The 26439-nt window shown below is 38.8% G+C and overlaps 1 protein-coding gene across 1 annotated transcript; it reads right to left on the bottom strand.

Annotated features, from left to right (window-relative positions):
- Positions 1-1514: 1514 nt before the first annotated feature.
- Positions 1515-25353, bottom strand: xkr6a (XK, Kell blood group complex subunit-related family, member 6a; the record flags this gene model as incomplete). The annotated part of the gene is made up of 3 exons (XM_079833363.1): positions 1515-2482; positions 4927-5123; positions 24767-25353. 3 exons carry the CDS (start codon positions 25351-25353, stop codon positions 1515-1517), a joined length of 1752 nt encoding a protein of 583 aa, XP_079689489.1.
- Between the last annotated feature and the right edge of the window lie 1086 nt (positions 25354-26439).

The raw sequence follows: 26439 nt of genomic DNA, 5'->3' as shown, positions 1-26439 counted from the left end.
TTATTACTTGGAATTTTAGATGATGACACTAGACAAACAGATGAGAGCAGTAACCGTATACACTATGCAGTCTAAATGCTCGAAAAGAGGTTGAAATAATGGAGAGGACCGTTCACACAACGCCACCTTGCCGAGGGTTTTCTGTGCTTATTTTTGCTGAGATAAAACAGGGACATGGGCTACGCTCACACCGCAGCTAAATCTATGTCAAATCTGATTTGTGTTCTGCTTATGTGTGTGAACACAGTGCCAACCAATCGAAATAAAAATGTGTCATAATTGCACACTTTCATCCTGGGAGAGAAGATGGGCAAAATGGTCAGTGCCACAATGCTAAACCTCCTAAATAATAATAAATATATAATTTCTAGAAACTTAATATAATAAAATAAATATTAAATTATAATAAAATAAATTATCATTAATAAACAAATAATAATAATTTAGAATAATAAATATATATATATATATATTTTTTTTTTTTAAGTTTGAGCTGAAAATCAGAATAAGGGATTTTGGCTTGCGGTGTGAACATAGCCATAAAGTAAAAACATCCCAATAACCATGAACAAATAATTTAAAAATCATCAATTCAATGTGCTATTCGCTGTACAAAACTGTTCCTTCAAAAACACGAGTTATGTGCTTTAATTATTATTTTCAATTCCCACTAAACTATACAGATCTAACACGATTCTCAGTGCAAGGTTCATATTAGTCATATTGTGCAAAGGGTTAAATGGATTTGAACTGTGCTATACAGAGTCAATGAGGTATTTCTTTAATAACCAAAGAATAAAGACACTTTAACAAGCTAAATACAGATTTTAAGGCAAACAGACAATGAATGCCACTTGGATTTTGTCTGACAGGAAGTAGATTCTTGAGATTAATTCACTAGAGGTCGCTAAATCGCTCTACTGTAGTTTGATAGTAGGCGAAAATCGATAGCTCTTATTGAAAATAAGAGACTTTCTGTTGCATTGTCAAATGTGAACGCCCCTTTATTCAAGTTGAAAATTCTCGGTTATAGCAGGTGCTTTCTGTATATAAACGTCAACTTGAGCATATTGATCAATGCAAGTGTGAAAATAAGCTCTGAAATATCAGATCAGCTAGTATAGATTAATAAAAGTTGTTAAAAACACAAGGCGGTGTTGATGTGGTCAACCGATCTCCATTTTTCCAATGTAATGGTTTCCGCTGGCTGTAAACACCATGACGCATATCTATATATATATAAATAATGTCTTATTTATATATATTTGTCTTATTTTATATATATATATATATATACACACACATCCCTTCATGGGGACACAGATATTGTAAAAAAGAGACAGTATATACATACAAAATATATACACATCTTCAGGAGGCTATTCACGTAAAAGAAAAGGTGCAATGCTTGATGCTTACACTTGCTGTTCCTCTTTTACACACATTTCTATCATTTATACGGAAACCAAAATGGCATGCATTTTGAGAAACTAAATGGAGGTGAGAGCCAGCCATCACAGGGACGACTCGTACTGTAGGAGCTCGTACAGCAGCGGTCCGTCCCTGTACCTGATCCCGGCAGTCGCGGGTGTGATGAACTGCAGGATGTTTATCGTCCTTCTCAAGCGCCTGTCCACAAAGTGCGCATCCCAGGCCGGGTAGCGTTTCCTGGGCATGTCGATCTTGATCAGAGGTCCCTCGGGCCTGTAACGACCCAAGGGAGTGGTGGGCTCTGGGGAGCGCACCTGAAACACGGGCAGGCAGGTGTCTGCGGTGGCATCATCCGGCTGGCCAAAGGCCCCCGTGGAAGCCCGAGTGGGAGTGGGTTGGGACGCTTGCGGACCAGGAGTATGTGCTATGGGCTCGGCCTCCGGGGGAAACGGAAGTCCCCAAAGAAGCTCGGCACAACAGGAGCTAGCTAGCACCCTTATTTTAGGTCCCATCGGATGAAGGACCCCATAGTAGATGCCCATGAAAACCACCCCTGAGGCGAAGGTTAGGTAAACTCCGCAGAGCACCGGCACAGCATAGGAGTCAGTGTCGATTGGGTCTCGGTAGGTGTACCACAGGCAAGTAAGCACCGTATTTTCGGCAAGCACCACGAAGTAGTAGATCACCATGCGGTACCGGGTTCGGCCCTCCTTCACGTTGAACCAGCAGAAGATGTAGACGATGCCCACCACCATGTTGAAGAGCACCTCTTCCCATTTGGACATGCAAAAATCAGTGCCTCCGTGCACAATCCAGAACGCCATGGCGCACCAGTGCACAACCACGAAGATGCCAAAGTAGATGTGGAAGATGGAAGCGAAGAGGGCGAAGGAGAGCACCCGAGAGGATATTGTGAAAAGCCTCCAGAAGATGTGGATCAAAGCGCCCCTGTAGCTCATGCTCTTTTTGTCGTCTCTGGAATCACGCAAGAGCTTGTGGTACGAAGCCAGGACCCATGCCAGCGAGAGCAGGGAGGCAACGGAGGAGACACCTGTGAGGTATTCATGACGAGAGACGTTCTTTAGGACTTAACCAGACTGCTTTGTAAAACGGGGGCAAGAGCAATATGATAAGTCGGTCATGCCTCACAGTTTCCAGGTTCAAACACTCTATTAGATCCCAAAAGCAAACAACGCAAGGGATTTTCACACTGCAGGCACTGATTTTTTTAATTTAACCCCAGATTACCATCATTCTAAATCTCGCTTTTAGAGGACTGTTTAGAAGCGGGTTTAGCACCCCTTTTTACCCAGGGTTAGGAATCGCCCAAGGTTAACAAAGTAAAAGAGTGAAAAGTCCTAAACAGCGCTAAAATTCACTCAAGGTGATGATACACGGGGCAACTTTTGCTGGGCAATGTTGCCGTCAATTGACCTATCGGTAAGCCCCTCCCCTCGAACGCAGATGAGCCAATATCAGTTGAGTATCAGTTGCGCTGGGACCGGAACTCTGACATCTTTAGGTGTCAGCGCCATAGAGAAACATTGGAAAATCCGAAGCTCTCATCAGTTTGATGGTATTTATGCTACAAAAATGCTAAAATGTCGTGCCTGAGGTAATGTAACACTGATTCCGGGGATCCTGAGAGGATTTTCTGTTTGTCATACTCTCATTAAGTTACGGTTAAAGTCCCTGCTAACATACAAACCGTAATAACTAACTGTTCTCACGTCATGTACACTGTAGGTCAAAAACACGAAGGTCTACATTTCAGTGCCTCTCCATATTAAACTGGTTATATGTAAATTAATTTAATTTTAGATATGTTTAAGGTCTACATTATCTGTCCTACTAAGGAGGACTCCTATTTTGATGGGTATTATAGTCTACGGGTAAAGTAGTGAAAGGAAGAGCTCACACACAGTTTATCGGAGTTGTTTTGCAGATACAAAGTTTACCAGTTATTAACTGCACCCTCGAAAAGGCATATGGTCTGTGTATATGTTTGTTTACTGTTAGTTGTATGAGTGTTTGTGTAATTTGCTGTGTATTTTAATGGTAATACAACGGAGAGAGCAACGGAGAGAGATAGTTTGTGAATGAGACGTTAATGCAGTAGCGCACTTCTTATGCTTTGTTTGTTCAGCTCTTACGATGATTTTTTTGGAGTGAAAAAGGACATCATAAACTTGATAAACCATCAGTAAAGTTTGGCCATCATTCGGACGGGATATACGCTACATTCTGTGTCCAAAAACATCTTGGGGTAAGGTTTTCACACTGACAGCTGTCATTGTAAGATATAGCAACTCCGTTTGTTTGTCCGAGTTAGTAAAAGTAACTAAGGGGGGCGGTGCTTACCGATAGGTCAATTGGCAACCAGGTGATACAGGGGCCCACGAAAAGTATCCAGATAGAAATTTGTTGCCCATTCTCAATGGGAAAGTGCCCAAGGAACATTGCTCAAAAAAGTGGCCCTTTGTCCCATCACCTTCATGGTTTGCTGTAGAACTACCAACAAATCGTGATCCTTAACTTTATCTCGACACGAAATCTCCGCTGGCTCAGTTGACAGCGATGAATCTTCTCTGAATCGTTAAATAAATTGCTGCATGGGACACCATGAACCCGGAGACTGTATTGTACACTTGAGTTTTTGAAAACTTAGCTTAAAGGTGTGCCATAAATAGAGTATTCTCACTTGACATGGAGTAGAGGCTTGGACCCGGAAACATCTTTTCATCTTTCATGGCCATTTCAGACCATACCTTACATGCAATCAGCATAAGGCATGGCTCGAGTGACTTATTGCTTTAATAACATACATTTTAAATCTCAAACATCACAGAAATGTGCATGAGTGCTGCAGGGATGACGTAATTTTTGTAGGCCAACCCATATGTTGACATCACCTTGGTTCCCTCGACGAAAAGTAGTGTTTTTTCCATTGGCTTTTGGATACTTGCAGAAAATTAGCTCTGTGACCGGCAAAACATTTACACATTTTGTTCATCAGGATAAATAAACACAGCTTTTATGAACATTAAGGTTGGAAAGTATGAGGTAGAATAGTTTGTAAGAGCGCAAGTATAAATACAAGGCTGTGAAAGTGATTAGTGATGATGATGATGATGATGATAACCTCTGTAGTCGTATTTAGCCACTTTTTAGCAACCACCGTTTTAAGACGTGTAAATGCTCGAAAAAACATCATCCCATGGGTATTACTGATGTATTTTATGTTGTGGAATAAAATGTGAATAAATCTTGATCCTGTGTTAACCACAGACCTTATTTCAGGCATTTAACCAAAAACCCATTCAAAAAGACCTTTGACTTCAAGATGATGAAACCCAAAGTGCAAAAATGCCAACTCATTTCTGAGTTTCAGGACTCAACCCTGCAGCACTCTATAGATCTATTCAGCTAGCATTTACTGAGCATTCTGACTTTAGCTGATTTAACTAACTCCACTAATGGATGGTTCACACTCACACTGCAGCGTCTCGGCCCGGTTCTTCTGGATCATTATACAGAGTTGTAGCACCAGTTGGGGGGCACTCTCCAAAAACGTCTCCAGCAGACGGAGCATGTTGACGTCAGCATACTCGTACATCATCGCCCAGTAGAAGCGCCGCCTGTTTTCCTTCTGTCGCCGACTCTGGATGCCCAGGTACATTGTGCGGATATACCTGTTCAGAAGATTATAAACATTACTACAAAAAAATATACTGAACCTGCGATTACTGGAAGCTATAAAACACAGCACTATTATTGGGTTAATGAATTGGTATCTCATCTGCAATGCTCCTTGAATTTTCTATGAGTCACATAGCTAATAAAAAGGGTCAGTACACTTAAATCAAATCGCGATATATACTAGTGTCTGTGAATATTAAACTGCAAAAAGACTATTTATATACGGATCTCTTTGTGAATGAATGCGTCATTTACCACACATTGGCGCTCGATGTGTTTTCAGTCTCTGCCAGCTCACTATATGAGGACATGAATGGATGAACTTCATCTCCAGAGCCACTATCATCAAATCATAAACACACAGACACTCAAAGGTCTTCATGGCAACCCATCAAAATAAAACTTTGGTTTAACTTGACAGAAATGTATTACATTAATTTGTCTATGATGACAGCAGACTTTTGACCCAATACCAGCTGTTGACTGTTGCAAACAGCAAATTGCAGGCTTAAGCAGGGAGAAAGAACCAGGCCTATCATCATCTACCATGTTCGAAAGAAAAGGAGATTGAGGAAAGTGATGATGGCAGCTTGCAGCATAAGTGTGAGTAAGTGCCAAGCAGCATCTCCAGGTGCTCCCTTGAGAACCAGACCAAAAATGATGTGTGCACCCCAGCTAATAAACATGCATCTCTGGACAAAATGTTCTTGTAATTTTTTGAACGGATGGATCTTTTCAATCTCAGCGTGACAATCCCATGTTACACAGAAGCCACAGGACTACATAAATGTAATGCACAAAACATTCTGATACCAATAAGCAGCCTAAATTGCACACAATTTTAAATGTTCCCAAAAGTTCAACCGTCACAATGCAGTAATTCCCAAACACACATATATGAACTAATTATACCATGTTAGTGAAATTGTACATCCTGATATGTATGGAAAATAATAATACCCCTAAACAATTACATTTGCAACAATTACATTTGCAGAATGCACACACTTGAGCCTAAACCGCAAAAAAATAAGGCTAAATAGCAAAGATTCATTTCCAAAAGCAGAAATATAAAATGTAAAACGTTTTTAAAAAGTTAAAACCTTTTAAGTTTTAAAAAGTTTAAAAACTAAATTTGTTAAACACGGTTTTATCATATTTATTTTGTAAAGGCATAATTGTTTATGGTGTTATGCGTTATAATACTGTTTTGATCTGTTTGCTATTTGCAATGGTTATTTATTTACTATTTTTCAAAATGTGATTTGTGGTTTGACTTGCAAACATAATAATTACTATATTAATAGATCCTTATAATAGTAACGTATAATAATATAATTTTTAATTATTATTTTTTTTACTTGTGAATTGTTTTTTAATCCACAGAGTGAGAAATGTCTCTGGTTTCCATTTCAGACATCAAGTACCATTATTGTACATTAGTATTAAAGTAACATTTCACCCAAAAATGAAAATTCTGTCATTTACTCACGCTTTTGAGTACAACAAGTTGTTCCAAACCTGTATGAATTTCTATCTTCTGCTGAACACAAAATAAAATATTTTGAAGAATATTGGTAACAGTTGTTGGTAGCCATTGACTTCCATAGAATGGGAAAAACAAATACTATGGAATTGAATGGGGCCCATCGCCTGTTCAAAATATCATGTTTTGTGTTCATCAGAAGAAAGAAACTCAGACAGGTTTGGAACAACTTGAGGGTGAGTAAATGATGACGGAATTTTCATTTTTGGGTGAACTATACCTTTAATGCACATTAGTAGGTTAGCATTTCATTAGGTTAAGGTCCAATCAATCTACATTATATGTGGTGCTTCACCCAAGAACTAGCATCTATTTTCCAATTGTGCACTTGGCATGAGAAACCATGGACACAGTTACAAAGCATTAAAGGTCCCTGCTGTCCTCAAAACTATGAACTATGCATGTATGTATGTGTGTATGTACAGTGTGTATATACTGTGTGTGTGTGTGTGTGTGTGTGTGTGTGTGTGTGTGTGTGTGTGTGTGTGTGTGTGTGTGTGTGTGTGTGTGTGTGTGTGTGTGTGTGTGTGTGTGTGTGTGTGGGCATGTTTTTGTGAAATATCAGGACACAAATGTGTATAATGACATGGGTATGACATAGGTATTACAAAAAGAGGGTGAAATATGAGGACGTTACCCATGTCCTCACTTTTCAAAATGCTTATAAATCATACAGAACAAGTTTTTTTTTCACAGAAAGTGAACTGCACAGTCTCCTGTGAGGGTTAGGTTTAGGGGCAGGGGCAGTGTAAGGGGATAGAAAATACGGTTTGTACAGTATAAAAACCATTACGCCTATGGAATGTCCTCACATTTCACAAAAACAAACATGTGTGTGTGTGTGTGTGTGTGTGTGTGTGTGTGTGTGTGTGTGTGTGTGTGTGTGTGTGTGTGTGTGTGTGTGTGTGTGTGTGTGTGTGTGTGTGTGTGGGTGGATGGGTGTGATTGGATGGATGGGTGGATGGGTGGGTGGATAGGTGGATAGGTAGGTGGATAGGTGGATGGATGGGTTGGTGGGTGCTTGGATGGATGGAAATAGACCATTAACAACTGGAAACGCATTCATTTCGAAACGATGTGCAATAAATTGTAGCCTATCATTTTCACAGGCTGCCTGAGGCACGGTAACTCTGGCAGCACATCAGGCCGTGAGTGTGAATTATTTATGTCTATAAAATGAGCTTGAGCACATGGCAGCAGGAGTTTCCCATCAAGGGCAGACTTATTACATCAGCGTTTCTCAAAACGATTTCTGGAGGACCCCCAAAATGACAATCCTTTTTTGTACACCCAGGTGAAAAGCAATATAGAAATGCAATAAAATACGGTTGACAAGAAAATGTCACCGCTCAATTGTTATTTTAGTACCATTGAGATAATACAATTATAGTTAATTTTAATATTTTGAATTAGTTTTTATTTTTATTTTAAATTATTTTTTTATTTTTATTTAAGTGTTCGTTTTAGTTATTTTAGTACATCAAGTGTTGCTTTGCCAACTATAGCTGAAATAAAATTAATAAAAAATAAAAAAATGTTTTATTTAAATTCAGTCATGTTTACTTTATTTTAAGTAAGATTTTTATGGTTTTATATTTATTTAACTATAAAAATCCTCCAGCGCTCACATATTCTGTGGAAAGCTGTGAGAACAGACAAGTGGCGTGATATATCACAGTGTATCACTTATTTCACAGTTTACATATTAACAGCATCCATTTACAGTCCGTGTAGGATGTTTCTGCGATATGATGATTAATGGCCAATATTGACTGTATGCAAACACAACCCTCTTTATGTTGATATTTACCCAGTAGAAAAGGCACTGCCTGAACCAGGATATTCTGTGTGATCCAGTAGGCTTCATAGTGTCAGAGAGAGTCATATCTCAAATCTCTCTAATAGTAACACAGGAAGTCCCTCAGTGAACGGCCTTTATTTGCTTTATATTTCCAGCTGAATGAGTCACCGTACGCAGCTGTGCCACAGATATCGACCCGGATGGGATGGGAATGAGTGCAGGTTACAGTAATGTTCGGTTTCATGTCACCCAAGCTGTTTCCTGTGTTAATCAATACCGCCTTAAAAGCATGGAGTGCATGCACCAAAATCCCCCAGAACAAAGCTGATAAATCTGGACACACAAATTCATAGGATGAAGTACTGTGCCATACAATTCAATGTTTTAGTAACACCGGGCTTCAGTAGACAGACAAAAGTAATATTAACCACAATGTAGAGATATGTACAATTTATTCAGCTATATATAATGTATATACACGTGTTCTGCACTTCTCACAAAGGCTTTTTTCATTTATTAAAATAAAAAATGCAGTGAAAAGAGTAATTTTAAATATTACAATTCAAAATAACGGTTTTCTAAATCAAATGTATTTTAAATTGTTGTTTATTCCTGTGATGCAGAGCACTAAAATCTACTCCAGTCTTCAGTGTCACATGATACTTCAGAAATCATTCTAATATGATGATTTGCTGCTCAAGAAACATTTGCTTAGTAGTTTTTGAACTTTCTATTCATCAAAAAATCCTGAAAAAACATGAACAGCATTTATTTGATATGGGTCTTTCTTGTCTTATTTTATAAAAGAGCTAGTTTCTTTCTTTCAAATTTTTTTCAGCTGATCCCAAACACAACGCAGCTCAAGATGAAGTCATCATAAAAAAGAAATATTAGAAAAACCACAGCAACAGCTCAAGAATGTAGAAAATACAGATGTTCCAAATTCATGCAACCTTCCACTGCATTGATCTACAATCTCTCAGACGCCATGATACAGGCAACAAAACTATTAGTGAAAATAAACACGTTGGCACAGTCTTTTCCAGAGTAGATTAAGACTTGAAATAGAAGTACAGAGATTTGCTCTATATTCTCTATCTAGGTGTATGAATCTTGGATGAAAGACTCATGTGAGGAGCTCTGGAGTTTTCCCGCTAAATCCTTCCTGGGGAATTCTATGAAAAATAACAACACCCGACAAACATATGGAGAGAGACAGTGGGAAGATGATTGGGAACATTAGTCTTGATAAAAAAAAAAAAAAGATAATTATTTCTCATTTAGTCTCACTTTCAAAGTCAACTTTTGAATTAAAGGAAGTTGTTAGAAGCGGTGAAAATTGTGACATATTGTTGCTCTTATAATACGGAAACAGATGGAAAGAAAAGAGGAGTGTATAGACAGAGAGGTAGACTTACACTCATCTCGACCCGTTCCGGAAGCCTCTTTCTGTCTCTCTTGCCCTCCGCTATGTGAGCGAGTAAACCTCCCTGTCCCAAACCAAACTGCTTCTGTCTAGATCATCAGTCCATCAGGGAAACTAAAGCAAAACAAACAGAACAAAATGGAGTCATGAAATGAGAATGGGGTGAGGGGAGAACACACAACAACCAAAATGCAACAGAATTATGGGATCGAGGAGACATCAAATGAAAATGGGTAAAATGACTCCAAAGACAAAAAGGCATAAATTAGAAACTTGTAAAGCTGAAGGACAGATGTGCTGTTTAATTCTGAACCTGAATACCAAGTCTGAAATCTTTAGTCTGCTCTGTTTCGTGAACTACTAGATATTGCACACCTGAAGGTAAATATATGCATACATATGCATATATTTATCATAAATATGAATAGTTTGATATGATGATACAATGGCTATAGAGCTTCACAAGAGTAAATAAACATCATGAGCAGGGTCAGAAAATAATCTGGGCTCTGAAAGTGGAAAAAAAAAATGCAACATAGGCTCATTGGGGGAAAAAATATGCCTTTACTTAAACATTTTAGCAAAACTCCACAAAAAAATGTGCCTATAGATACAATTCACTGCAGTTTCCAACTGAAACGAAACACTAGTGGCAGAAAAAACACCAACACAGTTTATTCTAGTGCTGTCAAATTGATGGCTTGTTATTAAATCTCATCTAACATAAAAGTTTGTTTAAATAATAATTATATTATATTACATACACTATATTGTCAAAAGTATTGGGACACCCCTCCAAATCACTGAATTCAGGTGTTCCAATCACTTCCATGGCCACATGTGTATAATATCAAGCACCTAGGCATGCAGACGCTTCTACAAACATTTGTGAAAGAACGGGTCACTCTCAGGAGCTCAGTGAATTCAAGCGTGGTACCATGATAGGTTGCCACCAGCGCAATAAGTCCATTCGTGAAATTTCCTCACTACTATATATTCTAAGGTCAACTGTTAGAGGTATTATAACAAAGTGGAAGCAATTGGGAACAACAGCAACTCAGCCCCGTAAAATCCCAGAGCGGGGTCAGCGCATGCTGAGGAGCTGGATCCAAGCCTTACATCACCAAATACAGTGCAAAGCGTCGGATGCAGTGGTGTAAAGTACGCCACCACTGGACTCTAGAGCAGTGGAGACGTGTTCTATGGAGTGACCAATCACGCTTCTCTCTCTGGCAATCCAATGGACGAGTCTGAGTTTGGTGGTTGCCAGGAGAACGGTACTTGCCTGACTGCATTATGCCAAGTGTAAAGTTTGATGGAGGGTAGGGGATTATGATGCAGGGTTGTTTTTCAGGGGTTGGGCTTGACCCCTTAGTTCCAGTGAAAGGAACTATTAATGCTTAAGCATACCAAGACATTTTGGACAATTTCATGCTCCCAATTTTGTGGGAACAGTTTGGGGATGGCCCCTTCCTGTTCCAACATGACTGCGCATCAGCGCACAAAGCAAAGTCCATAAAGACATGGATGAGAGAGTTTAGTGTGGAGGAACTTGACTGGCCTGCACAGAGTCCTGACCTCAACACCTTTGGGATGAAATAGAGCAGAGCCAGGCCTTCTCATCCAACATCATGCCTGACCTCACAAATGCACTTCTAGAAGAATGGTCAAAAAAATCCCATAAACACACTCCTACACCTTGTGGAAAGCCTTCCCAGAAGAATCGAAGCTGTTATAGCTGCAAAGGGTGGGCCAACTCCATATTGAACCCTACGGATTAAGAATGGGATGACATTAAAGTTCATGTGCATGTAAAGGCAGGCATCCCAAAACTATAAAATATATATACATTTCATACACACAAACTTTTATGTTAAATAGGATTAATCGATTTGACAGCAATTGATTTATCCTTTAATCCTTTTCACACAAATTATGATTACATGGGTAGATTATCGATTAATAAAGACTCCCTCAAAGGCTCAAAGACTTGTAGAAACGGCATGGATGCTTCAGAAAATGTGTTTTTATCTCACATTTGCTTTTGTTAACACTATGGGTTAGGTTTAGTGTAGGTGGTTTGTTATTTTCAAACGCAATTGAGCACTAACCTTTTAGCGCCACTCAACAGACATTTCATTTCCAAACTAGTGCAATACATACAAAATTGCCAAATTCACACCTGTTTCAGATAAAACTGAATGTGCTTTTAGCTCCACTTACTGGACATCCACATTTCACTTTGAAAGTGTCGTGAAAAGTGCAAAAAGCAACATATCATTTTTGCAGAAATGTTGCCAATGTTTTCCAATGAGCCTGAATTGTAAAAAAGGCCCTAGAAATTCAAAACATGTGGGCAAACAATGTGCAGAACTCTATTCTAGTTATGCTATATGAATTAATATCACATAAAATATGACAGTCAGTCATTAATCACAAAACAGCCCCCTTCAGGGTGATATGAGACTGAACATTATCCCTCATTTATTAACAACAAAATAGGAAATGATATCACACGGTAATATGGCCACAAAAACGAGCTCTGTTAATGCAAATACTGTGAGCAGAATATCAGAAAATCAAGGCTGCTCGGCTGATGCAAAAATGCCACCTAAAGTGACAAATCTGCCCCAGAAATGTAAAATCCACTCACAAAAATGCCCCTGTAAATGGATTATTATCTAGGCCTTCAGAGTTGTCCAAATATTGCATAAAATATCAGCTGGAAAAACACTGAATATAAAGAAAACACTCTGACGACTTCAAAACTGCAAATACATTCAAATGCATAGTGACAGATATCAGTAGAGACATGCATAATTCAACACAGGGGCTGGCAAATTATTTCAAATGTATTCCAGCAGAGCATTTATTGTGTTAAGATATGTCATACATTATTTAAAGACACTTGTGAGTTGGATATTTATTTCATTTGTCTTCTAGTATGTCACAGTCAAAATGTTTAAAAAGTTCCAAGTAAAATTTCCATTATGTAAGCGACAAACAACAGAGAGTTTTCCACATGTGGAGACAAGTGCGCACTGTAAATGTCAGCGGATAAAACAACCTACATGCTCTTTTTTCCTAAACTCGGGTGCATCCCAGAAAACAACAGGAATGCTACTTACACTTTGACTCTGCACATTAAAACTGGCCTGCATACAAGAAAGTATTTTTCAACCTTGAACATTTCTCCATAAATTCAAAATGGACAATTATTATTTTTAATGCAATATTACAGTATATATTTATTATAAATCATTTATCCTTAGTTAAACATCGTTTTTGCTATTCATATGCCCTTTTAATCTTTAACCAAAATAATTTCCCGGGGCAACCTGTCACTCACATGAGATCCACCAATAGTAAGCCACAACCATCCTATCAATTCCCCATCAAAATCAAGTCCCGCCCTAACATTTTTTCTTGCCATTTCAAGTATATACACATCACAATATCGAAGAAAAGACTAATCGCAACTTCCATTTCATGCCATCTTTAAGATTTGTATGTCTGGTTGAATTTGCTATAGTATTTGTTTTAGAAGAAATGTTTTATGGTTGCTCCTCCATTTGACCCCTAGATGAAGAATTCAGGTGCTATTTCTAGCAAGTACATCATGACTAAGAGAAAGATCCTGCTGAGACACTGTAAACTCTCTCTCAGCTGTTACTGAAACTCCCGCAGGGAGGATAGATTCAGTTCACAGGCTTTATGCTTTTACCCTGAAACTTTCACAGATTGTGCCTGCAATCAATAATTGAACACAACTTTAACACTGAGGCTTATGCGCACCTCAGGTTTTCACAGCAGAATCTTTTATGAGGATCTAGTCAGGGTTTACTCCTTAAACGCTTTAACAACTAAACAGACTGTTGAGCACTTACAATACAATCTAAGAAAATGTTAAAGATTTTTAGTTATTGAGACATCTGAGCATATTAAAGAGCCACAAACATAAAAACATAAATCGGACAAAGCAGTTTCATGTATTATGAAAACAGACTATGACTTTCAGAGCACAAAGAAAATGTTTATTCAGCTTTCTGATGAATAATTATTAAAGTCATTATAGTCTCAACATAAACAAAAACAGCCTGTTTAATTCTGTCAGTTTGCACACAATATCATTAAAAAATGCATTAAATTACCATCTTAAAAAGAGCAAACAGCCTATGCTAGCTAATGTCAATCCTTGAAAATTAATCACTATCCCGCAAATGCCGTTTTCAATTTTCTGGTATTTATGGTATTTTTAGTCGCAGCTGCAGAATGAATTCAAAAATTATAATCTTTTGAACAGTGATAAATGCAAAGGCTGAAAACTAGAAGACTTCAGTCTTCTCTGTTCTTTACTGAAAGTCCAATAAATCTAATTCCCCAATAAAAAGAAACAATAGTTAAGGCTAATTCAGTGGTCAGAGTTATATGAAAGGTTAAATGGCGACCTGGAGGATTATATGGCTAAGTAGACGTAAGAGCTACTCATTAAACAGAAGCTAAACACATTATTAAATAAGAAATATCCCTGTGCATATTGACAGTTTTACATTGAATTCATTCCTGCTGCATGAATTGCATACAACTGTCTGCTGAATAAAAACAGATAATAGACTCAAAGGGCAGATCAAGATTGGAACAGCTTTTTTTAGGGAAATATGGTTTACTTATAGTTAATATCGTTCCAAATCCGTAAGACTTTAATTCTTCAGAACACAAATGAAGATCTTTTTGATGAAATCAGAGCTTTCTCTCACTCCTTTGACAGCTACGCAACTACCACTTTGATTCAAAAAGTTCATCGTTCATAAAGAGATCGTAAAACTAATCCATACGTATTGAGCAGTTTAGTCAAAATATTCTTAAGAGACTTGATCACTTTAAATTATAAACAGATTGAATTTAGGCTTTTATTCACATATAAACAATGATCACTGAACATAAATGGAAGCTCAATCGTACTTTGATGTGTTAGAACAAACCTCAATGGTTCTTGTAGAAGCTCAAACGTGCTGTGTAACACGAGAATGAACCTCATTGGTTCTTGCAGAAGCTCAAACGTGCTGCATAACACACGAGAATGAACCTCATTGGTTCTTGCAGAAGTTCAAACGTGCTGCGTAACATGAGAATGAACCTCATTGGTTCTAGCAGAAGCTCAAACGTGCTGCGTAACACGAGAATGAACCGCATTGGTTCTAGCAGAAGCTCAAACGTGCTGCATAACACACGAGAATGAACCTCATTGGTTCTTGCAGAAGCTCAAACGTGCTGCATAACACACGAGAATGAACCTCATTGGTTCTAGCAGAAGCTCAAACGTACTGCGTAACACGAGAATGAACCTCATTGGTTCTTGCAGAAGCTCAAACCTGCTGCGTAACACGAGAATGAACCTCATTGGTTCTTGCAGAAGCTCAAACCTGCTGCGTAACACGAGAATGAACCTCATTGGTTCTTGCAGAAGCTCAAACCTGCTGCGTAACACGAGAATGAACCTCATTGGTTCTTGCAGAAGCTCAAACGTGCTGCATAACACACGAGAATGAACCTCATTGGTTCTTGCAGAAGCTCAAACGTGCTGCGTAACACGAGAATGAACCTCATTGGTTCTTGCAGAAGCTCAAACGTGCTGCGTAACACGAGAATGAACCTCATTGGTTCTTGCAGAAGCTCAAACGTGCTGCATAACACACGAGAATGAACCTCATTGGTTCTTGCAGAAGCTCAAACGTGCTGCATAACACACGAGAATGAACCTCATTGGTTCTTGCAGAAGCTCAAACGTGCTGCATAACACACGAGAATGAACCTCATTGGTTCTTGCAGAAGCTCAAACCTGCTGCGTAACACGAGAATGAACCTCATTGGTTCTTGCAGAAGCTCAAACGTGCTGCGTAACACGAGAATGAACCTCATTGGTTCTTGCAGAAGCTCAAACGTGCTGCGTAACACACGAGAATGAACCTCATTGGTTCTTGCAGAAGCTCAAACGTGCTGCATAACACACGAGAATGAACCTCATTGGTTCTTGCAGAAGCTCAAACGTGCTGCATAACACACGAGAATGAACCTCATTGGTTCTTGCAGAAGCTCAAACGTGCTGCATAACACACGAGAATTAACCTCATTGGTTCTTGCAGAAGCTCAAACGTGCTGCATAACACACGAGAATGAACCTCATTGGTTCTTGCAGAAGTTCAAACGTGCTGCGTAACATGAGAATTAACCGCATTGGTTCTAGCAGAAGCTCAAACGTACTGCGTAACACGAGAATGAACCTCATTGGTTCTTGCAGAAGCTCAAACCTGCTGCGTAACACAAGAATGAACCTCATTGGTTCTTGCAGAAGCTCAAACGTGCTGCATAACACACGAGAATGAACCTCATTGGTTCTTGCAGAAGCTCAAACGTGCTGCGTAACACGAGAATGAACCTCATTGGTTCTTGCAGAAGCTCAAACGTGCTGCATAACACACGAGAATGAACCTCACTGGTTCTTGCAGAAGCTCAAACCTGCTGCGTAACACGAGAATGAACCTCATTGGTTCTAGCAGAAGCTCAAACGTGCTGCGTAACACGAGAATGAACCGCATTGGTTCTAGCAGAAGCTCAAACGTGCTGCATAACACACGAGAATGAACCTCATTGGTTCTTGCAGAAGCTCAAACGTGCTGCATAACACACGAGAATGAACCTCATTGGTTCTAGCAGAAGCTCAAACGTACTGCGTAACACGAGAATGAACCTCATTGGTTCTTGCAGAAGCTCAAACCTGCTGCGTAACACGAGAATGAACCTCATTGGTTCTTGCAGAAGCTCAAACCTGCTGCGTAACACGAGAATGAACCTCATTGGTTCTTGCAGAAGCTCAAACCTGCTGCGTAACACGAGAATGAACCTCATTGGTTCTTGCAGAAGCTCAAACCTGCTGCGTAACACGAGAATGAACCTCATTGGTTCTTGCAGAAGCTCAAACGTGCTGCATAACACACGAGAATGAACCTCATTGGTTCTTGCAGAAGCTCAAACGTGCTGCGTAACACGAGAATGAACCTCATTGGTTCTTGCAGAAGCTCAAACGTGCTGCGTAACACGAGAATGAACCTCATTGGTTCTTGCAGAAGCTCAAACGTGCTGCATAACACACGAGAATGAACCTCATTGGTTCTTGCAGAAGCTCAAACGTGCTGCATAACACACGAGAATGAACCTCATTGGTTCTTGCAGAAGCTCAAACGTGCTGCATAACACACGAGAATGAACCTCATTGGTTCTTGCAGAAGCTCAAACCTGCTGCGTAACACGAGAATGAACCTCATTGGTTCTTGCAGAAGCTCAAACGTGCTGCGTAACACGAGAATGAACCTCATTGGTTCTTGCAGAAGCTCAAACGTGCTGCGTAACACACGAGAATGAACCTCATTGGTTCTTGCAGAAGCTCAAACGTGCTGCATAACACACGAGAATGAACCTCATTGGTTCTTGCAGAAGCTCAAACGTGCTGCATAACACACGAGAATGAACCTCATTGGTTCTTGCAGAAGCTCAAACGTGCTGCATAACACACGAGAATTAACCTCATTGGTTCTTGCAGAAGCTCAAACGTGCTGCATAACACACGAGAATGAACCTCATTGGTTCTTGCAGAAGTTCAAACGTGCTGCGTAACATGAGAATTAACCGCATTGGTTCTAGCAGAAGCTCAAACGTACTGCGTAACACGAGAATGAACCTCATTGGTTCTTGCAGAAGCTCAAACCTGCTGCGTAACACAAGAATGAACCTCATTGGTTCTTGCAGAAGCTCAAACGTGCTGCATAACACACGAGAATGAACCTCATTGGTTCTTGCAGAAGCTCAAACGTGCTGCGTAACACGAGAATGAACCTCATTGGTTCTTGCAGAAGCTCAAACGTGCTGCATAACACACGAGAATGAACCTCACTGGTTCTTGCAGAAGCTCAAACCTGCTGCGTAACACGAGAATGAACCTCACTGGTTCTTGCAGAAGCTCAAACGTGCTGCATAACACACGAGAATGAACCTCATTGGTTCTTGCAGAAGCTCAAACGTGCTGCATAACACACGAGAATTAACCTCATTGGTTCTTGCAGAAGCTCAAACGTGCTGCATAACACACGAGAATGAACCTCATTGGTTCTCATTGGTCAATTTTGGCTAAACCGCTTAATGAACTTTTTGAATCGTCAAAATGGTAGTTGTATAGCTGTCAATGGAGGGACAAAAAAAACACTCAGATTTCAAAAAATATATATCTTAATTTGTGTTGCCAAAGCAACATTTAACATTTTCGTTTAGTTTAACTAAAACTGAAATAAAAATGAATTTAAAAACATTTTTTTACAAAAAAATAAAAATAAAATGACAACTAAATCAATCAATAAAATGAATGACTATAATAGTATACCAATGATTCTACAATACATTTGGTTATTGCGTATTCAAATAATACAATCGCATATTTAAAAAAAAAAAATCTTCCTCTTCTTTGCATTTCACCTCTGCTTTATCTTTCTAACCTGCCATTGTACACTATGAATATTGCTTTGATCCGTAATGGGTTACTTATGTTCCTCAGTTTAAATTACTTTGGATAAAAGCGTCTGCTAAATGCATGAATGCAAATGTAAACTGGGAAAGGGCAAGGAAAACATTACACTGCTGTGAACAATGCAATTTTCCACATAGGGACTGATATTGGAGACCTTGTGTTGTATTTCTCATGTCATTCTACAGAAAGAGCAAAAGCAAAATAAATCAACTGCATAAATGCTAAACATAAACAAGATAAAAGTTGCATGAGTGGGAGGAGGCTTATGAGAGCGATACGGGTCCCAGGAGCCGCTCATGCTGTGGTTAAGTGGAGGCAGTAAAAGCCCTGTAACGGGCCGGTGAAAGGTGTGAGCTCTGGGGCTCGGGGTTACTGAAAGTGCACTGAACAAATAGAGAATTCAGGTCAGTGTGTCAATGCCAACATCTAGAGCCACACACCAACTCCTGGTCTGTGCTGTTCTTTATAGATCATGCTTATACAAAATGTAAAATGTGTACCTTGAATGCAATGTAAGTCGCTTTGGATAAAAGCGTCTGCCAAATGCATAAATGTAAATTTAACAGGACCGCATGAACCCAGAGCTCACCATTTTTTATAAGGATGTTGCCCAGAGGCTTTAATAACAGATGCTAGAATGCAAATTAGATTTTAGCATTTTCTTAATAGGTCAATGACCTATTTAGGTGGTTTCTTACAGCCCCCATAGTGAAAATATCTTGCTCAAGTCTCTGTGATATTCTGGTCTAATTTTTATTTTAAGCGCCTTTCAATAACAAGCCACATGATTTGAGGAACAATTCATGTAGAACAAAATCGCACACTACAAAATAATTTGAATTTTCTTACTCATTATTTTTATGTTTTCCAGTACAAATATGTAAACATTGTTAAATCAAGATACATTTACTTGAGAAGAAAACATTTAAATTACATAAGATTTTAAAGACCACGGTGATGAAAATCAAGTTTTTAAAGGGGTCTTGAACTGGATATTTAAATTTTTTATACTGTTGTCTGAGGTCAAATTATATGTTCACATGGCGTTTACTTTCAAAAACATCATAATGAATAAGTAATAGGGTATTTTCTACCCTGGTTTTGAGCCTAGCTCATGGAATGCTCTGTTTTTATGGGCGTGCCGCATTGAAGACTTGGAAATAAACGCCACTGCTATTGGATAACAGTTTTGCATAATATAATGAGCTTCGGCTCCCCTGTCAGTACATGTGGAAATTGCTTTGAAAACGTGGAAAAACAGCAACCGGAATGATTCGCACACAGGGCTCGCAAAATGTCTTTATCAAACAAACACAATGATTTACCACTCATTCACCCACAATTACTTGGAATGTTCTTTTTATTACTTGGCCCGCCCGATCGGTGTATATAACCGCTAAGTGCGCATCACTAACTAACACACACACACACACACACGGACGTGCATCAGCAAAACTTCACTGCATACAAATCAGCATGTTCTAAACGTCCACAATTGTATTTTTCCTTCAAATAACTAGTCAAGAGAGTGAATGACGCACATCAAGAAAGGAATGTTATTTCACTATTTAAGATAGCCCGGCGGGCAGGCCGGTAATACATTTTGGTAGCCCGACTGGAAAACACATTAGAGCCCCGGGACGTCGGGCTTTGCTAGCCCTGGCCCATACATGTTCGAGTCTAACGTCGTATCGCAGGACAATGAACCAACAACACCTCAAATACAAAGGATACTCCAGCCTGTGACAGTGTGGTATGTTATGATCAGTAAACATAATCAGTAAATATCAAACGATCTGTAACAATGCAATACTATCACACATAAAAAACATGTTTTACTCACATAAGTGTTGCACCATTCCTGCCGGATCCAGAAGGCACAGCATCGATTTTAAATCTCATTCTGTTTGTAAATCCAGTCTCGATCGGTGTCTTGTTTACAAACAAATCTGTGGTGAAATGAAGCGAACAAAGCGCAATGTCTTCCCCACGTGAGCTGGAACTTCATTAAAAAAAGTTCAACCATGCATTGCTAATATTGGAATCCAAAGGAAGTTTATGCGGCATGTTTATTGCTTGGTAGATCGATCCAGTTTAGCTCCACGTAGGCCTATGTTATTTATCAATTACATGTCATGCGCGAATCGGTGGGCGGGGCTACAGAATTGATTTGGAGGGGTGTCCCAATACTTTTGGCAATAGTATGTCTATGTGGTGTTGTTATTATGCTTTCAGGCAGACAAACCATGAGCAGATTCATAAGTCAACACCATTGCTGAGTATTTTCTCTTTAAAACTGCAGTGAACTAAAGACAGTCTCAAAAGCGATTTTATATTGCTGGTAAAACTACCTTTTAACCAATCACGTCAACGTGCGGCCGGTCTTTAGCATATCATTAACTGCTCTGAAGCAGGGGAGTCTCAAGAGAAGCCAGGTTATCCCGCTATATTTTTCGAATTATATGAAAAATCGTGTACGTTTAGCAATATATTAGCGGGTGAATTATGTATATGATGTATATGTTATGATGGACTATATGTCTTTCTCCACTGATGTTCTATGATGTTCAGAGAGTTCCTAAGAATGCTGATTTTCAGAAGGCAGACAGAGGAACATGGTTTGTGTAACACATTATTAGCTGTTTGATAACATAGTCAAGCAAAAGGCTAAACATATTAATTACCTTTATGGTTCCGATGTTGTAAAGAGCGATACCTTTGTGCAGAGTTTACTATAGTAACTTGAGTAAAAGTTGAGCGAGCGGATCTCTGAGCTGGTGTGAGTGAGTGGAGGCGGGGCTAATTTGCATTTTCAAGGATCTGCATACTAAATGAAGCATGAGTGTAGAGCTACATTCAAGCTATTTTAAGGCATGAAGAATTTTTCTCACAGGAAAAATGTTTAAATGTTTGGTGATTAAAGATTAGTTTTAAAGGATACAATTATTGTCTAAAGGAGACTAAGTATTGTTTTCAGATGTATCAAAATTAAGTTTTTAAATTTGAGTTTTAAATCTGCCAAAAAGGTAAGAAAAATAATCTTGTTTTCCCTTTGAATTTAGTTTATTTTTCTGATCCCATTGGAAGATTTCTTTCTTTCTTTCTTTCTTTCTTTCTTTCTTTCTTTCTTTCTTTCTTTCTTTCTTTCTTTCTTTCTTTCTTTCTTTCTTTCTTTCTTTCTTTCTTTCTTTCTTTCTTTCTTTCTTTCTTTCTTTATTTCTTTCTCTTTCTTTATTTCTTTCTTTCTTTCAAAACAAAACAAGATGTAATTTTGCTTCTCAAGTTAATGTATCTTGATTTAAGAATGTTTACATATTTGTACTGGAAAACAAGACAAAAATACTGAGTACGAAAAAAAAATTGTAGTGCTGGACGATTTTTGGGCGTAAATTCAATATTTAGGGTTGAGGGTTTGTTCAAATCACTAACTTTAAATGAGCAAGCATGTCATCAAGTAAATTCTCAATGAAAACACCAAAATAAATTAGGAAAAATGTCAGTCATTAATCACAAAACAGCCCCCTTCAGGCTGATACGAGATTTATTACCATGACTTTACATTATCCCTCACACATTTATCAACAACACAACAATATGAAATAGCATCAAATTATGATATGGCCACCAAAAAACCTAATTTAAAAAAAGTAAGTTGTGAAATTTACTTAAGTAAATCCAACACACAATTTTTAAGTGTATGAGCAATACCATGACAACGCATTACAAACCACACGGATTAAATACACTCTATAAAAAATTTATTAGAAAAATTAAGTCTTATGCTGTCACCGGGGTCCAAAAATCCTCTTGGTAATTTCCTTGATCCTACAAGCCCAAATGTCACAGAATAACAACTGGACATGATCTGCATTTGTAAACTAAAATCAAGGAAGGGCTGAAAGGATTTTCATGCTGGGAGAACTCCGAGTCAAGCTGGGGTCTTACACTCTTAACACTGCAATCAGCCCTCATCAGTGTTAGATCTCTGCCAAGGGAAGCATATGTGCATCCAGAGAGTGTGAGCGCCGCCGACGGGGAACACATTTTCTGCCTGTGCTTGCCAGCTTCTGGTCACCCCTGAGCTTGACAGATGATCTTAACCGGTGTGACAGTCAACTAATTGTCTTATTCAGGCCTGGAGACACTGACTATTTCCTGTTGCCCTGCTGTAGAAGTAAAGCATCAACAATCTATTCTTACATATCACTCAGTAAACAGGTTACAGTGCTGTATCACAGGCAATTATAGATACTGAACATAACAGAGCATTTATTATTTGGAAATGCTGTCATCTGGCAATTGGATTGTCTGTAAAATCATACAGCCTACAATCTTTCTCTAATCCATTACCTGCCTTAAAACTGAAATGAATACAAATATCAGTAACACTTTACAATGAGGTCTCATTTGTTAACTTTAGTTAATATTAAACATAGCAATGAGAAATACATTTGTTAGTGATTATTATTAATCTTCGCTGACTACAGTGGTTCATTGTCCATGTTAGTTTGCAGTGCATAAACTAATGTTAAAAAATACAACTTTTGATTTCAATAATGTATTAGTAAATGTTAAAAATTAACATTAACTAAGATCAATAAATGCTGTAGAAGTATAACTAAAGTTAACAAATGAAGCCTTATTGTAAAGTGTTACCCAAATATATATGAAATTGGTATTTCAAATTAATGTACCGCTTTATATGACTGGTTAAACCATAAAGTCATGCTGTACCATTTTACCAAATAACTAAACTACTTCAGTTAGTAAAGCACGAGCAAATTAGATTAATTGCACAAAATCTGTTTTGCATTTCATAACAAACTGAAGCCTAGTTTTAGTATTATTATTATTTACATTGTGATACTTAATTCATAACAATTAAGCACATTTACACCCCTCAAAACTCCCACAATAATTTTATATTCATTATTTTATTACAGAATAGAAACAATCACTAAATTTGTATTTTTACATTGTCAAAATAAGTATAAGTATTTATTGTGATAGTATAATTTTACTGTATTTATTTAATCTGTACTTAAAAATTGTCATATGGAGTAGGAAAAATTGGTATTAATGTATTAACTAACACGAACTAACATTGAGCAATACACTGAAAAGTTGTATTTATTAAAAAAAATGTAATGTTTTAGTTAATAAAAATACATCCGTTCATTGTTTGTTCAAGTAATGATAAAAAATACAACATTTGATTCATATAATGTATTAGTAAACATTGAAATTAACATGAACAAAGATTAACAAATGTTGTAGTATTGTTCATTCTTAGTTCATGCTAACTAATGTAGTTAACTAATGAAACCTAGTGTTACCGAAAACTTTACAAAAAAAGCAATGAGAACAATAGTTCAATGTGAGAGTAAATTGTGATTATTTTTCATGAAAATAATAAACACACTGCAAAACTAAAATAAGTTTCTCTTTATGCAAATCATATTTTCCTATATTAATTTGTGAGATTTACTCAAATACCAAAATTTACCAGGAAAAACAACAGTATACAGTTATTTAGCATCACAAAAAAGCATCCTTCCCTCCTGAATACAAATCTTAGTGATGCCTTGTCCCATGCTTAATCACAATGTTTACTCCAGAGCCTCTCATGGATGAGACACATCAGGATAATGCAACCCCTCACCAGAACACACACGCTTCTCAATCAGCATTAAATATGACCTTGAAACGGCTAAAATATTTATAACATCCTGAAGACAAGACTGAATACAAGCGACATCCTACAAGATCAAGCCCAAGCGGGATGCAGCAAAAACAACCCAACCAGACCGAGGTTTGTTTTCCTCTTGCAGAGGTCATTCAAGTAAATTAATTACAAGCTCTATCGATTTCACACTCTCAAGCCCAAAGTGAGACCGTCATTCTGCTGAAATGAACTGTTTGGCATCGTTACACAGATGGTTAGAGGACACAGAACGAGCCATAAAGCAAGAGAAAGAAAAACATTTGTGTTTCAACCGAGCACTGCCTCTGTGATGATGGGAATATAAGGCATCATCCAATGCATCTGCATGCAGAATAGCTCTGTTGGTGTGTGTTTGTTTAATGTGCATCATCTCTGGAGGGTGCACATTGATGTGATGTCATGCATCAGCCAAAGCAACCATAAACCATCCTGTGCATCTGATCAAAACAAGCAGGCTGTTCCCTGAATAAATCACCACATTCTCCTGGTCCACAAACTGGATGTGTGCATCATCCTATAAGCGTTTCAATGGACTTTCTATCATCGTCACGTCAGCGTCTTACCTCCACACTTGTCCCATCTGAAGGATGTGCACACAGGCATGCCATATCCATATTGAGATCACACACCGCCTGTCCCTGCCGTAGATGCGCGAGCTCAGATCCGCCGTGGCTTTTCTGCTGAGCCCCTGCACGGCCCCGAGCCCACCACCCGTGTAATCCTGGACGAACCACCTGAAGCTCAGAATCTGGACCAGCACCGACGGCACCAGCACGAAGAACAGGGTAAGCCCGAACCACAGATAGTCCCGTTTGAAGTAGTAGTCCATGGCCAGCCACAAGTCCGTCCCGACGTCCGAAAACAAGACGAGCATCGCGAGGACGATCCAGAGGCAGTCCAGCCACAGGCGCTCCTCCGGCTGCTGCTGGTGCTGATGCTGCGGCCGCCTGCGTTCTCCAGCTTCCCTGTCGCCCAGCAGCGACCGCAGACACGCGCTCCTGCAGCCCCAGTAACACGACGACGTGTTGCAGCAGTGGCAGATGTGTATGGCCGAGCTGTCCAGCGTATCGTCGTCGCCGACCGCTTCGTCCAGGTTGTGCAGCTGGGCGAAACCGGTAACGACCCCCACGCCATCGGATTTTGCTGCCATCTTGCTCTCTGAAACGCTTCATCCCCCCTCCCTTCTTCCGTGCTCTGTTACGTCACTTCCGCGATACCTGTGTGTGTGTGTGTGTGTGTGTGTGTGTGTGTGTGTGTGTGTGTGTGTGTGTGTGTGTGTGTGTAAGACGATGCTACTTAAAATTGTCTAAAGGACTCATGAATAAATTATTAGCTAAAAGTCTGGACGCATGCTTTATTTTGACCATTTTGACCATTTTGCAATAGTAGTGGGAAATATCATGTAGTGACAAAAATACACTAGACTAGCCTATATATTTGAGTGACTTTATATATAATAAATAGCCTATATATAATAATTTTAAGACAATATAAAATGGCAAATGTATTGGTCCATGTGTCACACTTTAATGATTTTGTGAATATTTTTTACATTAACCCCCTTCGGGACGAATATGGGCAAATTTTTTTTTTTTTATCATCTTGGGATGATACATCGACTTACAATAGGTTGAATGACACGTCTGCCATACCCTGACGGGGTCTGTATCGTTTTTAATCGTACTTTTAAACTTCGGGTTTCGGGTAGTAACCCGAGAAAAAAAAAGAACTACAAAATTCGACTGCTTTACGGCATATACGTCACTTCCACCACCACCCCCACTTCCTTAAATTCGGACGTGCGAGCCCAACTATCATTTGTTTGCCGGATGTTATAGTCATGGCCGAAGCAGCACAGAAAAAATTAGAAAGCAAAGGTTTTGTCTGAGGAAAGCAAAAAGAGGAAATGAGAAAGTGATCGGATTAAAGGCAGGACGAGGATCAACATTGGGCCAGCGTTTGCTCGTTGGCGTGAGCTGAAGGAGGAGGGGCTACATTCTTGCAAGTAAATACATAAGATGTACAAAATCATATTTTGGGATACCTAACATGTCTGTGATATTTGTTTATTTGTCTTGCCTCAAGCTATAATGCAAATCGATTTTTCAAATTTGCAGATTCATCTATGGTAGCTTGATATTATAATATTGATGATGTATGGTTATTACCTGCACTCAAACATTTTATTGAAGTATCATATAGATTCTGTAAAACGGTAACCAATAGACTAGGCTAC

Source organism: Gobio gobio (genome assembly GCF_949357685.1).
Source record: "Gobio gobio genome assembly, chromosome: 13".
NCBI lineage: Eukaryota > Metazoa > Chordata > Actinopteri > Cypriniformes > Gobionidae > Gobio > Gobio gobio.
Note: the sequence above shows the minus strand (reverse complement) of the source record. Positions and strands in the feature narration are given on the sequence as shown.